General features: G+C 56.0%; 2 protein-coding genes across 4 annotated transcripts in view; both read right to left on the bottom strand.

Moving 5' to 3' along the window:
- Positions 1 to 1,663, bottom strand: part of CLK3 (CDC like kinase 3) — a 29,089-nt gene extending 27,426 nt beyond the window's left edge. The window contains exon 1 of the mRNA XM_088024890.1: positions 1,506 to 1,663. The gene's annotated coding sequence lies outside the window, so the exon portion shown is untranslated. The remainder of the gene's footprint in view (positions 1 to 1,505) is intronic.
- A 2,243-nt stretch (positions 1,664 to 3,906) lies between these two features.
- ARID3B (AT-rich interaction domain 3B) overlaps positions 3,907 to 14,771 on the bottom strand; it is a 51,472-nt gene continuing 40,607 nt past the window's right edge. For all 3 annotated transcript variants that reach the window (XM_028100090.2, XM_028100089.2, XM_028100088.2), the window contains 5 exons: positions 11,645 to 11,828; positions 10,247 to 10,518; positions 9,883 to 10,137; positions 8,393 to 8,491; positions 3,907 to 6,367 (listed from right to left, as the gene is read on the bottom strand). In XM_028100090.2, the coding sequence (XP_027955891.1) occupies positions 6,204 to 6,367; positions 8,393 to 8,491; positions 9,883 to 10,137; positions 10,247 to 10,518; positions 11,645 to 11,828 (974 nt within the window). In that variant the 3' untranslated portion in view covers positions 3,907 to 6,203. The remainder of the gene's footprint in view (positions 6,368 to 8,392; positions 8,492 to 9,882; positions 10,138 to 10,246; positions 10,519 to 11,644; positions 11,829 to 14,771) is intronic.

Below are 14,771 nucleotides of genomic sequence, written 5' to 3'. Positions count from 1 at the left end.
TTCTGTCAGGCCTGAGCCACGGGACCTGTCACAGGTGGCTGCAGTCAGAGGCCTCCCTGTCCCCTGCCTGCCTTAGAGGGCCTGAAATGCCCTTGTTGGCACAAGGTTCCTGACTCTCAGTGGATGAGGCCACCTGTCCTTTCCCGGGGGGGCCCTGTGGCTAGAAGTAGAGCTGGGCAGGGAGTGGCCAGTGGGGTTCTGGGGTCCTTGTGGGGCTTGTTGGTCCATTCATCCCTCTGGTGCCAGCAGAATGATGACCACGGGCCTTCTGTCTTGCTGGCGAAGGCCTTGGGCATTGGGCTTTAGACTTTTCAAAGTGAGTTCTGATTCACTTATGATTTATAGATCACTCTATAGTCCCCATTTTACAGATAGGGAAACTGCCCAGACAAGGGCAGTAACGTGCCCAAAGTCTTTCAGCAAAACAGCAGCTAAACCGTCTGGTTCCCCTAACCTGTCCCACAAAGGTGGTTTCTCGTTTCTGAGCTTGATAGAATGGCCATCTTCAATGGCCACAAGCAAGGCTGACTTAGAGTTAACCTCCCTCGAGGTCACCTGACCATTTTTCTCTTTCTGAACTTCCTTCCCTACCGTGCTGTGTGTTTCCTTGTCCTACAGAGCTCTGTCAGCTGGGCCATGTGCTTCCAGAATGGGAACCCTACTCAGCTCCGTCACTTTACACTTCCTCCATCTACTGACTTAACTGAAGCAGAGTTTTGCAGAGGGGGAGTCTGGCAGGGTGGAAGGACAGAACACCTCTGAGATTGTTTCTCCAGCGTCGTTTCTGCAAAATGTTCTCTGCCCTCCCTGCCATTCACACCACTGCAGTGGGGGCTGCCGAGTTCTCAGTGGATGGGTCCAGCACTGGGTCCTGAGCCCAACTGAGCCAATGGCCCGTTCCTGATCACTAGACTTGAGACAAAATCATAGTCTCTCCAGGGCTGAAGACCAGACACAGAGAGAACTTGGGAACTGTAAACTGCCGTTTTTCACTGCGGAAAAAGCTGAATTTCAGTGAGAGCAAATGGAGCCGACAGTTCCCAGGAAGTGGAATTGGGATGGCGAGATTTTGGTTCAGCCCAGGAGGTCTCTTTTATGGAGAAGACATAAACTTGACCTCTGGGATGGTAATGTCGCCTTGCTCTGTGGCCTGGGCAGCAGGGCGAGCTGGTCTTCAGAAGGAGAGGAGTACCTTCCATGGGCAGCGCTTGCTGAGGCCAGCCCCAGGTTCCGCTGTCCTTGGGGTCCTCCACACCCGGAAAATAAATCCCTCTCCTTTCTGCTTACATGGGCCTGAGTGGTTTGGGTCCCCATGCCAAGGGCCCAGTGCGCTCCAAATCAGAGCGCTGTCCTCCCGGAGGGCCCTTCCTTCAGGCCAGGCACCCACCCTCCACCGGCTCACTCCCGCAGACCGGCTCCTGTTTGCTTTCCGCCACAGAGGGCTAGCCGCCACCCGCTGCCCTTCTTGTCTGTCCCTGTGTCCCAGCTGCTGCCGGGCTTTGTACCTCACTGTTTCCAAGCGCAGCAGGGCCCCCCACTCGTCCCGGTCCTGCCTCTCTGGTCTGTTCCTTCTTCCCTTCCCTCCGTTGGTGATTCCGAACCTTCTTCCAGAAGCCGCAAGCCACCAACTCTCCTTTCCTTCTGGGCAGGGACTGTCAGGCGAAGGCGCAGTCGGCGTCCGGGCTTCCCTCCCCGCCCCGCCCCGCCCCCTCGCTCCCATTGGCTATGTGGATGGCACGTGACCAGCACTGACCAATGAGGTGGGGGAGGTTACGGCGCGGAGCCCGGACGGCGGCACTGGAGCACCTTGGGGCTGCTAGTGGCCGGCAGGTGACTCCCGGCTGTGCAGAGAGCAAGGGGCACGTGGGCAGAACGGAGACTTGGGACAACTAAACACACCCTCCAACCTCTGCTTCCTTCTGTCACCGGGGTGGGTCGCCCCTGCACCTCACTGAAGGGAGGCACATGCAGGAGAGGTTATAGAGTCCATTCCCTAGATGTGTGACTTCGAGCACATTTCTGCTCTTCAGTTTCTTCATCTGTAAAATGAACAAAGTCACTGCCTCATAGGGGTGTGGGTGGAGTGGAAATGAGACACTGTGTGTAGAATGCTTAGCAGTTGCGGGGAGGGCAGACTTTGGGCTCTGTTGCCACTGAATTAGAAGCCCTGCAAGCTCTTCTCACTAGCTAAAGGAACTCAGGCTAGTTACTCAACTTCTCTGTGCCTCAGTTTCCTCATGTGTAAAATGGGGATAATAGTCTCATCTCATAAATGTGTAGAGGATCCAAGGAGTTATTTCATGTAATGAACTTAAAACAGCACACACCAGCCTTCAGAAATTTGCTCTCAGGTCTCCTGGGGGCATCCTTGCAGTTCCTCTGGGGTACAAACCTAGGAGCAGAATTGCTGGGCATGTGTCACTTTACTAGGTAATGCCAAAATGTTGTCCAAAGTGGTTAGACTAATTTACACTCCCCTGGCAGTCTGTGAGAGTTCCCATTGCTACCCATCCTTGCCAAAACCTGGCATTGTAAGACTAAAGTTTGTGCCAAACTGATGGTGTGGAATGGCTTTCTGTGCATTTCCTTGATCACAATGAGGTCCAGCCATTTGTATTTCCTCTTCTACAAAACACTTGTTCATGACCTTGCCCCCCCGACCCTTTTTAAAGATTTTATTTATTTATTTATTTATTTATTTATTTATTTATTTATTTATTTTTAAGATTTTATTTATTTATTTGACAGAGAGAGCACAGCAGGGGGAGCAGCAGGCAGAGGGAGAGGGAGAAGCAGGCTCTCTGAGCAGGGAGCCTGATGCGGGGCTCAATCCCAGGACTCTGAGATCAGGACCTGAGCCGAAGGCAGACGCTTAACCAACTGAGCCACCCAGGAGTCTGCTCCCCTCCCCCGCCCCAGTTTGTCATTTTATGATACCCGTATCTTTTGGTAAACTCTTTTGTTGGAGTGGCTAATTTGAGAAATTCTTCCCTTGCTCAGTCTTTAAGATATTCTTCTGTATCTTCTTGTTAATTTGAAATGAGACAGAATTGCAGTGGCCTGGCACTTTGTTCTTCCTAGATTCTCCAGGTCTGTCAGGAGCCTTACACATCTGCCACTTTCTCCCTCAGCATCCCCCCTGCAGTCACGGTGCACTGTTTCCACCCTGGAGGTCTCTGGACCCTGGTTCTCTTCATCTCTGCTAGTTTAGGCCTGCTGCAGCTCCACGTGGCAGCCCCCTGCTGTGTCACAGGAAGCTGTCAGATGTGATACCAACTACTGGTTACCAGTTATTAAAGGACTAGGGGTGCCTGGCTGGCTCAGTCAGTAGAGTGGGCAACTCTTGATCTCAGGGTTGTGGGTTTGAGCCCCACGTTGGGTGTACAGATTATTTTTTGAAAATGCACTACAAAGGCGCTTGGGTGGCTCAGCCGTTTTAGTGTGATCCTGGGGACCTGGGATCGAGCCACGAGTTGGGCTCCCTGCTCTGCGGGGAGTCTGCTCCTCCCTCTCCCCCCACTTCTGCTCTCTTTCTCTCTTGCTCAAATCCATCAATAAAATCTTAAAAAACAAAACACTAAAGGACTGGTCATTTCTTTCAAAAGGTGTTTAGAATGAGAGAAGCTCAAGACCATCCCAGTGTCTCCCTCATTTGCTAGCACTTCCAAACGGCAAAGAGGTCCCCATCTGCCTGCCTCGGAGGGCTGCACAGACAGGTGAGGCATGTGTTGTTGCGGAAGAGGGCAGCTATAGGTCCTCCATGCTTTCCCTCCCTGCCTATTTCTTTTGGTTGCACCAAAACTGGGTTGTAGCCATAGGATGTGTATCATGGCAGAAAAAAAGGCTGAGCACTCTGGGGTCTCGCTGCCCACTGGGAGAGTCACAGAAAGTACCCAAAAGATCTGCTTGTGTGAAGAGGTAGAGGTTTATTGAAATATAAACATTCGAGAACATGTAAGATAGAAAATAACCACCACATATACAGACACTTGCTGCAAGAGGACGTCTGAGGTATTTATCACTGCCTAGGCTACCCATGTGCTAGAACATTTTCCTGGTCGGAGTACACATAGATGGTGGGGGGGGGGGCGGTGCCCAGAGCGGCCCTGGCCCATGACCTGCCCTGTGCCCTTCAGGGAAAGCTTCTCTTGCCCGGGGCCCTGCTCCTGGGACACCTGCTGGCATCCCCTCTCTTGGGCTTTCAAGCTGCGTGGGGAAGGGGAGAGGATCCAATGACCAGAAAGCCACAGTGTACTGTCCCTGCATCTTCCAGCTGGGAAGAGTCCATCCTTCGTGACCAAACCCCTGAGAAAGACACACTGGCCAAATGTTGCGACACTTTCAAGTGGGCCCAGCGCCAGCCAACTGGGCTCCTCTCTGGCACAAGATCCCAGACGCCCTTCTCTGCCCACCACCTGCGCTTACCTGGTGGGTAAGGTGGGAAGGCTCCTGAGGCCAGAAGAGGGTCAGGCCCCAGTGGACGGGGCTGTGTGTGTGTGTGTGTGAGAGCGAGTGTGTGGAAGCCTGGGGAGGGGAGCGAGAAGATGAAGTCCAGCAGAGCTGCAGCTTACCAGGCTGAGGTAGCTGTTTTGTGCTCAAGCTTTTGATTTCCTTTTCCTTCTGTAGACAGGGCTGAATGCTAGCTGCGCAAGGGTTCCCGCCAGCAATGAGGCCTGTAACCACCAGGGCCTGATGATGTCACAGTGGGTGGCGTTCTATGAGCTCTGCAGGGCGTACTCAATGAGAGGGGAGCCCTGTGTGACAACCACTCGTCTTTCCAACATGGGAGCAACCTGCTCCAGCCCAGGGTCCCAGACGAGGACTGAGTTCACAGCATCCCCTTATCCCCTGGGGCAACTCAGCCTCTCCGGCCTGCCCCTACCCTGAGATGGGAATGCCGAGTGAAGGGCAACCATTCTGTCCCCACCCTGGGGAGCCAGGGAGGGGTGTGCCACAAGGCTTGCTCCGGCAGGAAATGGGTCAGGGGCCATCTCCCGAACTGTGTGGTCTCAGGACCCAACCTTCATGAGCATGGGCCTTCTCGTTCCACCGCCTCCCCTGCCACTGTGATCCCTGAGTCATCTCTCCTCCCTGCCTCCCCGCCTCCTCACCGGGGTCTTAGCGAAGGGCCGGAGGGGCTGGGGTACCAAATGTTTGCTCGGCTTTGGGGGTGATCTGCTTTCATTTCTTTGGTGCTACAGTAACAACAATAAAAATTAAAAACAAAAAAGTCAGCAAGACACATATAAAAAAGATTTCAGAGATGCAAATACTTCCTGAAGAATCAAACATCAACAATTACAAATCTGAGGTATTTCAATGAACCTGACATCAGCAGGTTTGGGGATGTCGGGGCTGAGGTGGCCCCATGAGAAGGGAGGGCCCAAGGGACAAGTGGACTGTTCTTGGGAGAGCTGGCCAACAAGGGCGAGTGAGGGCTTGAGGTCTGGGAGGGCCAGAAAAGGGTCAGTGTGAAATGGGTGCCAGGGCCTGCCTGGGCAGCCCCCTGAGGCTCTGCCTCTCCCTCAGCAGGTACCCGGTAAGCCCTGGGACTTGAGGACTGCCCTTGTGTGCCCTTTTTCCTGGGACCACTAAAAGGGGAGTATGGGGCCCTGAGGACTGCTTCAAGACTTGGATTTGAGGGACCCACACCCCTGGAACCAAACATGGTAGTCAAGGTGGGTTAGGAGGGCCCCATCCCATGCTCAGCAGAGAAGGGCCTCGAAGGCATGGTCTTGGCCCCTAGCAGCCCCACGCGGGAGTTAAAGATTGGAGGACTGAGCAGGGGAAGAGGCCAGTGACCCTGGGGTCCTGACAGAAGGCAGGGGAAGGGCAATAAATTAAAGGGGAAGGGCTGTGGAGGGCCTCCAGCCCTGTGCCGGCTTACAGATTGTCGATACACTGTGCCCGGGACGGGAGGTGGCCTGGGAACCCGGGAGGAAGCTGGACGCCCGCAGACCCTGCCTGGTTCTCCAGGGCGATCCCTGATTGGACAACGCTGCCCTGTCCTGCCCCTGCAGCCTCTCCCTGTCCCCAGAGTACAGCAGGACCTGAACGGAGCCTGGACAGACGGACACGTCCAAACTCTCAACATCTGGCCAAATGGTGTTTGACATGGGCTCCGCGAGATGAGGTAAATTCTGTGCATCAACCTCCTTCACTCTCGACAGGAGAGTGGGGCGTGGGGAGCTGGGTCCTGCCCCTCAGAGGGACCAGCTGGTGGAGGGCTCGGCGCTGGGGGTGCCCCGGGACGAGGTAGGACTTGGCGAGCAGTGAGAGCTGCTGCTGCCGCTGGCGCTGCCACCCAGGCTCTGGGGGGTGGGCCCCGCGATGAGGTGGACCACGGGCTTCTGGGCAAACAGCACACCTGGCGGGGGGTGGGGGGTGCAAGTGTGAGCAGCTGAGGAGACACAGGCAGTGCTCTGTCCCCGCACGCGTGCGCTGCCTGACCCAGCGCGGGGCTGCGATCCTCCGCACCCCGCGCTGGCCGCCGCCCGGAGTCCCGAACACCTTCCCCCTTCGGGTGCTCAGGGCCGGCGAGGGGGCAGAGGTAAACCATGCTTTTGAGGAGACACAACCAGTGCTCTGCGGGTGCTGCTCCCTTCTCCGGCGGGTGGTGGGAACAAAGAGAAGGTCAGAAGGCAAGGGCGAGCAGGTCAGGAAAGGCTCCGGGGGAGAGAGCAGGCCCAGGCGGGCAGAAAGAGCAGCCGGAGGAAGGGCCGGCGTGCCAAGCCGCGGCGGGGGCGCCCGGCAGCCTGCACTCAAGGGCGGGAGGAGGGGGGCCAGCGCCTGAGGCGGGAGAGGTGGGAGGCCTGTGTGCCTCTCAGGAGGCGGGTCTTACCCCGCACTGTGCTGATGGTGACGCCCCTGGAGGTTTTAAGGGGAGGGACATGATGAGATCTGTGTCTTACAATGCTCTCCGTGGGGCTGGGTGGCATCAGGGCAATGGAGGCCTGCAAGGAAGCCACTCCAACAGCGGGGAGAGGCCCAAACCAGGGTAGCGGCGGTGCGTGCGGCCGGAGATGGGGAGAGAGCAGAGTAGCGGGGTCCACTCGGCTCTGGGGGCTCCTGGGAACAACTTCCTGGTTCCTGGCCTGCGCGACTTGCACACCCACTGACAAAGGGCACAGGTGGGACGGGGACTGAGGCAGGTGAGGTCTGGGGAACTTTCACCTCTCTTCTGACTGCTCCCCATTCTGAGAGAAGGAGGTGTGATCTCCTCCTTTCTCCTGAGATAGGGAGAGGATTATCAGCTCCAGACACGGATCCCCTCCTTCCCTGCTTTCTCCGTGGACCCACTCACAGCCCCCAAGCCTCCTAGGTCACCGAACACCACCAGATGGCAAAGGGCACCTAGGCCTTGCCTGCTGGCTCGCCTGGTCTCCTCGAGGGGCCCCTGGTGTCAGGCAGAAACCTCTGACTGTGGCCTCCGAAGCACCGGCCATGTGGTGACTGGCAGGCAACCTGGCATCACTGCTTCTCTGCAGGCTGCCTCCGAACTCTGTCCCTTCCCTGGCTGCAACCCTGATGCCCACCGCTGGTGGCCCAGCAGAGATCCAGAGCCTGAGGCCTGCAGTGTGGTGCCCCAAGGGGGCCCAACCCCCAGCCCCCAGAACAGGAACATTCAAAGGGACAGAACATGCCCTGAGGAAATGCTCCCAGTGTGACGGGAACGTGCAGCTTTAAGCCCCTCTACCGGGCACCTCCTGAGCCCTCTGTCCAACATGAGGCTAGCATGCCTGGGCTCTCCCCCCCACTCATCAAGCTGCTCTTAGTAAGAGTTGGCTGGGCTTGTTCCCAAACTCACACCTAAACCAAAGAAATGGGGGTGGGGAAAGGGCTGGTTTCCAGCAACTGGAAAGACTCAGTAGAGGTGCTAAACCAACCAGCCAACAAACCACTGCCCATCAGACTGAGAAGGACAACTGTGAAGGACTGGGCGAAATCCTACAAACAGGGGCTGCTTCTGCCGCACTCAGATTCCTCTGCCTGCATGTCAGTCCTTGGTCCATTTTAAAGAAAGGGAATGACAGGCGGTGTTTAGGGAGAGCGGGGTTGAGCTGGTCCGAGGAGAGCGATATGTCACAGGTGGCTTATGACATGTTTAGGGCATGGGTAGCTTCACACTAAAGGACGGCTGCAATTAACGAGCCAGCCATTGGTCCAAAAGGGTCAGACGGAGGGTTTCTATTGTTCTGTCAAAGCTGGGGGGAATCTGTCATCCTGTTAGCAACCCTCAGCTTCTGGCTGGAAAAACCACTTAACCTTTGGAACCTTGAGACTACATGCAAGAAAGCCACCCCCGGGAAGGGGGTTCAGATGGGAGGGTGACAAGCAGGGCCAGCCAGGACTGCCACGCTGTGGACCTCCCTTGGAGCTCCAAGAGCCTCACCTGCATAGGTGGTGCCATCGATGTCCACAGACATGTTGATGCTCCCGATGCTGCCAGTGGCCAGGTTCAGCGCTGCAGCCGAGGCCTCTGATCTGTCTTCTGCTGGGGACAAGGGAGACAGCGGACCTGGTCAGGCCTCCTGGCGCTGCAATGTCCTCTCGGAGGCTCTCCCGCTCTCCCGGACTGGCCACAGCTGGCCGAGGCCTCCCACTTCTAGAAAGCATCCGTACAACCTTCTCCTGAGCGTCAGGTCTGGCAAGAGAACCCAGGCTTGCCAATGTCCAATTGCTTGCTTTCCCCATTTTCCGAGGAGCCACTTACTTCCTCCACTTCCTCTGTTGTCCAAGGAAAGGGATCACAGGCAGCAAAGCACTGACCCTGGCTCCTGGCTGTGCACCGACACTTTCAACGTGATTCGGCCAACCCTAACTAAGCACCTACCACCCACTGGGCTGGGGAACCAGAGACGAGGAAAGCCCAGTCACCACCTCTGGGAATCTGCCTTTTCTCCTCCTCCGCTTAAGCGGGCTGGGTCCTCAAGGAGAGGGTTTGCCTGCTCAGTGTGTGGCCCGGCACCTGTGACCCATTTCAACCTGACCATCTGTGAAAGCTGCAGGTACCTGGGGCCTCTGCCTGGCTCACTCCAGACTCTGCCCTTTCACCATGCAGCCAAGAATTCTTCCGGATGAGCTGTTTTTCTCTTAGTGTCTGGCTGGTGCAGGACCAGGGGCACCAGCCCTGAGAGGGGCACAGAGCAGAGCTGTTGCCGCCAGCGTCCTTCTGCTCCTCACCTGGGGACGGGGGGGGCAGGGAGCACTGCCTGCGAATACGCACAGCTCCCTTCACACCTGACTTCTTCCCATCACATGCTCGCTGAAGTTTGTTCTGCGATAGTGTCAAGGGCAAGAACCGCAAAGAAAGTGTGTGTGGGGAAGGGGGGGAACAAGGGGCATGGAGTGTGTGATTCAGGAGAAGGCAGGGCACCTGAGAAATGAGGAGGGGGAGGGAAGGATGTCAACGATGCTACCAAACTTGTATTTCCTCTTTTCCCCTGGTTCCGGAGGGTCACAGGCAGCCTGGCCTGAGGCACTCGGGCCCCTTGTGGAGGCTTGGGGATGGAGGGGCTGCCTTCCGCCCAGAGCCCAGCTCTACATCCGGGGAGGCGCTGGGGGGAAGGCTGAGCCCTTTCATTTAGACAGATCAAAAGGCTGGTGAGGAAGAGGAGCACAGCAGCTGTCCCCGAGGGCCTCTGGACCCTCCTCCTTGAAGGACTCCTCTTTTTTGCCAGAGAACAGGGCGCTGCCTGAGGCAATTTTTGGTCAGCTTGGTGAGCTGAGATCCCAGTGGCCACACAAGTGCCATGTGACTTTCTGGCCTTGAGACTGTTCTGGGATGTGAAGCCCAGTCACAGGATGTGAACGGGCCCTGGAGGGGAGCCCAGGTAGGCACCCAGCGGGAAGGGAGGCCCTGCTTGGGGGCCTGGCGCTCACCCCTGCCATTGATCCTGATCTTCATGGGCAGCTGCCGTGCCACGCTGAACAGGCTGCGCTGGAAGGCCTGCTGCACCAGGCGCTGCTCCTCCTCCGACAGCCTGGACGCCTTCTTCTCGGGGGGCTCCCCTGATTCCAGCCGCTCCCGCAGCTGTTCCAGCGCAGCCGTCCGGGTACCGGCCTGCTGGCCTGCCAAGGCCACAGGCACAGCCAGGCGATTTGGCACGGGCACTGTTGTCACTGGGACGCCATCACCTGGCAAAGGCACAGGAGCTGGACTGATTCATGATCCCCGGCCCCTGCACCTGACAGTGGGGCTCTGCCACTCCCGCCCTGCCCACCCTCCCTGCGGGGCCCTACAGACCTTTCCTGAGAGTGGTCGCAGGGGGTACCCGAGGGCTGCTGGCATTGGCGCCACTGCTGGAGCCCAGCCCGAGGATGGGGAAACGGATCTTGGGTGGGGAGAGAAGGGCGGGGGCCCCGGCGGTGGCGGCAGCAGGAGAGTAGCCCAGGAGGGAGGAACTGTAGCTGGGCCGCCGGCCCTCCCTCCGGTTGCCGTCGATGGCGGCCTGGAGCTCTGCCGGGGAGCTCAAGGCTTTCTTCTCACACTCATAGGCATAGAGATACTTCATGTACCTGGAGGGAAGGAAGGAAGGGAGGAGAATAGTCCAGAACGGTACAAGAAGCCACCCAGTTTAAGTTTATGGGTCTCCGTGGGACAGGCCTCTGGGACACAGGATCACTTGGCCGAAGAGGAAGGTCCAGGGAGGCCGGATGCCCTGCCCCAGGCCCCTCTAGCTGCTACTCAACACTGTACCAAACTCTGCTCCAAATAGAGGCACCGTTCCTTAAGTGAAATAAAGAACATCTTCACTCATGTTTCATGTTTGTTTTGGCACTGTTTTAGGTGCCATTTAGAAATGTTTTTGCAATGTCCTCCTGGCTCCTGGATGCCCTCACGATTCTGAGTCAGGCTGGTCAGGTAGGAGCACTGTTTCCTGTCCCTCTTTGCATCACATGTCCCAAGAAGCAATCATCTACCCAAGAACCTTGAGAGGAGGACTGCTGTACTGATTACCGCTCTGTCCCCAACTTCTGCTGGAACAGTTCCAAAGATAAAGCCCTTCTCCTTTTCAGCATACTGCCTCACTGATGCTCATTCCGTATTCTCCAGAGAGCAACACCCAGTGTGTTCCAACGAACAGATTCCCCTTGGCCCTCATTCTCTGATGCTACCCTTGGTTCCCCTGCTCCTAGTACCCCCATAATTAATTCAAATGATGATAAAAATAGGTCCCAAATCCCAGGTCCTCTGTTGCCAGGCAAGCAGAGTGTCAGGTAGGAAGGGCTAGGCTTAGGGTGGAGGTGCCGTGTGGGAGATAATGTCCTGGAGAGAGTGCTACGGGGCCAGAAGCCCAGGGGTGAATCTCAGCTCTGCTACTACTAGCTGGTATGGCCTTGATCGAACCATTTAACCTCGGAGACTCAGTTTCTGTTTCCTGAAGAATGAGACAGCACCTACCTCACAGGGTTGATGGTGAGGTCTGAAAGAAACAGAATGGCAAAGTAGCCTTGGCAGACACTTGGGAAATGGTGGCTCTCATGATCACTTAGTAGAAAGGGATTTGGCTCCTGGCTACATTGGGAATTCCTCCCATCTTGCCCACTGTACAGTGGAATTTCCTTCCTTCCTCTCCTCTAGGTTAAAACATCCCCTTTCTCCCAGCCTCAGCTTCCTTTCCCTAAGGCCCCGGCCACTCACTGGGTCCTCAGGGTAAAGGCGGCGCTGGTGATTGATGTGGGCAGGTTCAGGCCTTTGGTGATCTCCCGCCAGATCTTCTTGTTGATGATCTCCACCAGGCCCCCCTTCTCTGTCACCAGCTTATACAGCATATACAGGTCCAGGATCTGCTTGGCCATGATGGGGATTCGATTGATGGGGGTCCCTGTGATTGCCCAAATAGAGAAACAGAGGGTTGTGTCATCAAGCAGAGAAAGAAGACATATGCATGTGCCCAGCTTTTGCAGAGTTGGAAATATGTTCATGAATCTGCTTTAATCTGACTCAAATTCCCAAAGCTGGAAGCTATCAAGACTAGCTGCCAGTTCTCCTTGAGCAAAAAGGTCCGATTCACAGGCTTTGTGGTCTTGCTTAAAACATGAGCCTCTGGCTCTGTCTTCCCATCTGTAAATAAGATGGCTGCACTAGATGGCCTCAAAGTTGGGTTTTTGTTTTGTTTTTGGCTAGCAGGATGAGTCCAGATTCTTTCCTAATGATGTGGCAACTCACACCCCTCTGGGGCCTTCAGAAGCCACTTGAGCGGTTCCACCACCCACCCGCACAGCTCCAGTGCACTCTGTAACAGTACCGCCTGCTTCCTCCTCTCCTGCGGCAGGACAGAGAGATGTTTTCTCTCCTGTGTCCCCCACTGAGTCAAAGGGGCTGCTGGACACACACAGGTCTCTAGGGGGATGAAAAGCCACTGAACGACTCTCTCCCCACTAATCGCTCCACCCCTCCCTGGCCTCTGAAAGAGGGAGGGTCAGAGCGGCTTCCGCCATTGGCCCCGAAGGGAAGTGAGAGGAGCCGGGGACTTGATTAGGAAGCCTGGCACCAGGCAGGAAGGCCCACTAATGAGCACCAGGGGACGGCAGGGAGGGCGGGCCCAGGGTCCTTCCACAGGCCGCTGGGATGCTCGGCAGGAGGCGTGATGGATGACTGTCATTTGGCAGCCTCAGGATTAATGATCTGGAGGTCAGAGGGGAGAATTCCACAGGGAAGGGTCACCGTCCGGGGCAGGGTATGAGACTTGTTGCCTTTTGATGGCAAACTCCTTTTACTGTACACAGGCTGCTCTCCTCTGCCTCGGACCCCTCCCACCGCCCAGTCTTGCCGAGGGTCTCGCTGATGGCCTGGTGGGCGGTGAGCCAGCCTGACTTTCGAGCAGTGCTGTTTGTTTCAGCTCCTCCCGCTTCTTTCCCCTCAAGGAATGGCATTTTCTTCCTAGCCCTGAAATGTTGGCCTCAACAACTCTTCCACAGGGTAATTCAAGCAAGAGAATGGAGCAAAGAGTCCCATGAAGGGCAAGCAGCATGAACATGGGGGGGCTGTGTGGCAGCAGTGTGAGGAGGGGGCACGAGGTCTTCGAGAACTCCGTTTTTCCAGCTGGTCCTTGGAGGGTCAAACACAAAGGGGTCATAGTGTTAGATCCAAAGATACACAGGTAAAAATAGCAGAGGACTGTGGGTAACTTGCCAAGACACACAGCTTGCGTTGGTTAATTTTTCCTCTCTGTGCTGCTCTGGACAATAAATCTGATTCCTGACATAAGCACAAGAGCCTGGTCTGGCAGAACTGGTCTCCTGGCAGGACCAGGGCTAAGGTCCACCTCCTTCTGGAGGCCTGTCTGCCCGAGCACACTCACGGTCCAGGCCAGTTTGCATCCTCATGGCATCACCTGGAGACTCCGGAAGGACCACTCTCAAGGTCCCCTCACATTCCCAGAAGCTTCCAGGACATCTCCACGGTGACCTGTTCACTTCCAAGTCAGAATGTTCACACTGAGCTCACCGTTATCCCCAAAGCCAGCCCCTCCTTTCTCACCACTTCCTCTTCTTCCAGCAACACCATTGTCCTCTGAGGTCTCAGGCGGCAATGGCCCCTCTTCGCTCCCCCATCGCCCACCCTGAGGTGGTTAGGAGGCTCCACTGATTCTTCCTTGGAGGCGCCTCTCAGATGTATCTTCCTTTCCGCCCACGGCGGCCTCTTGCCCACGCGCTCCACCTGCACACTGCGGCCACCACGACGCTCGCGTCCTTGTTCCACAACACAGACCCTGACGCCTGCCCAGTCTCATCACCCGGGTCCCCCACACCCCTTAAAAGATTGCCTGTGAAGTATTTCAAGCGTCCCGATGGCGCACTCTCTCACTCTTTAGCTGGGTCTCCTCACGACCCTCCCCAGACCAGGCTCATTTCTACTCTCCGCTTTGTGTTTTCCCTCATCAAGCCTAACGTGACCTGCCTCCGCTCAAATCCTCTACACACTGGCCTTCAGGAAGAATCTTCTAACTATCCCAGTTCAGGGGATTTCTTCTCTCTCAGAATTCCTATTACAAGCCCTACAAGGTCAGCAGGTAATTAGTCTCTAATCGTTTTACGTACGTTCACCTGGCATCCCAGGAGGACTGTAAGCTGCATGAAGGCAGAGAGAGACTGTTTCCCCCTCACCATGCCCTAAAGAATTATAGTGTTTAACAGATGAAACTGCCGTGCAGATGGGGAAAAAAAAGGTTTCTCAGAGTCAAAGCAACCAGCTATGGGTTACCCAACTGGGACCCTCTGACGCACTTCTGTCATGCTTGTGGTGTGCCCGCCAGACCTGTCACCAGCATCACATGTCTGATGCTGACAGCCCTGAGCAGAAGTCACCTTCTCCTCTCAGGTCCCAGCAGGTTCATTAGGGTCATGACCCTTAGTAAACAGCCTGGGGAATGGAGGCCGAGGGTGCGTAAGCTCTTTGTGTCCACATCCCATGCAAAGTGGACGAGCAGCAGCAGAACGGATGGAGAGCCGGGGGGTTGGAGAAGGTAAAGAATCTATGACTGCACTTGGTGGGGTCGAAGGGATGAGGAAGCAGGGATTAAAGAGTGGAATATGGCTGGGTCTGTGCCATACACAGATGGGCACGGCTGAGTGTGTAAGACCAGGCGGGGGCTTGCCCAGCCGATGGAGCGCTGTTCTCCAGAACAGTCACCTTGGGGAACCAGCTACCCTGCGGTTTTGGAGATCCATTTGCAAATGGCCTTCTCAGTTGGCATTATTTTCATTAGAATCTCCAATGGTGGTAAACCTTCAAACATAAAGGGTGTATTTTACATTTAGAAATG

Source organism: Eumetopias jubatus, unplaced genomic scaffold (assembly GCF_037043125.1).
Source record: "Eumetopias jubatus isolate StellerSeaLion01/CBP00866 unplaced genomic scaffold, mEumJub1_p1.0 scaffold_7, whole genome shotgun sequence".
NCBI lineage: Eukaryota > Metazoa > Chordata > Mammalia > Carnivora > Otariidae > Eumetopias > Eumetopias jubatus.
This window is presented reverse-complemented; position numbering and strand designations above follow the sequence as displayed.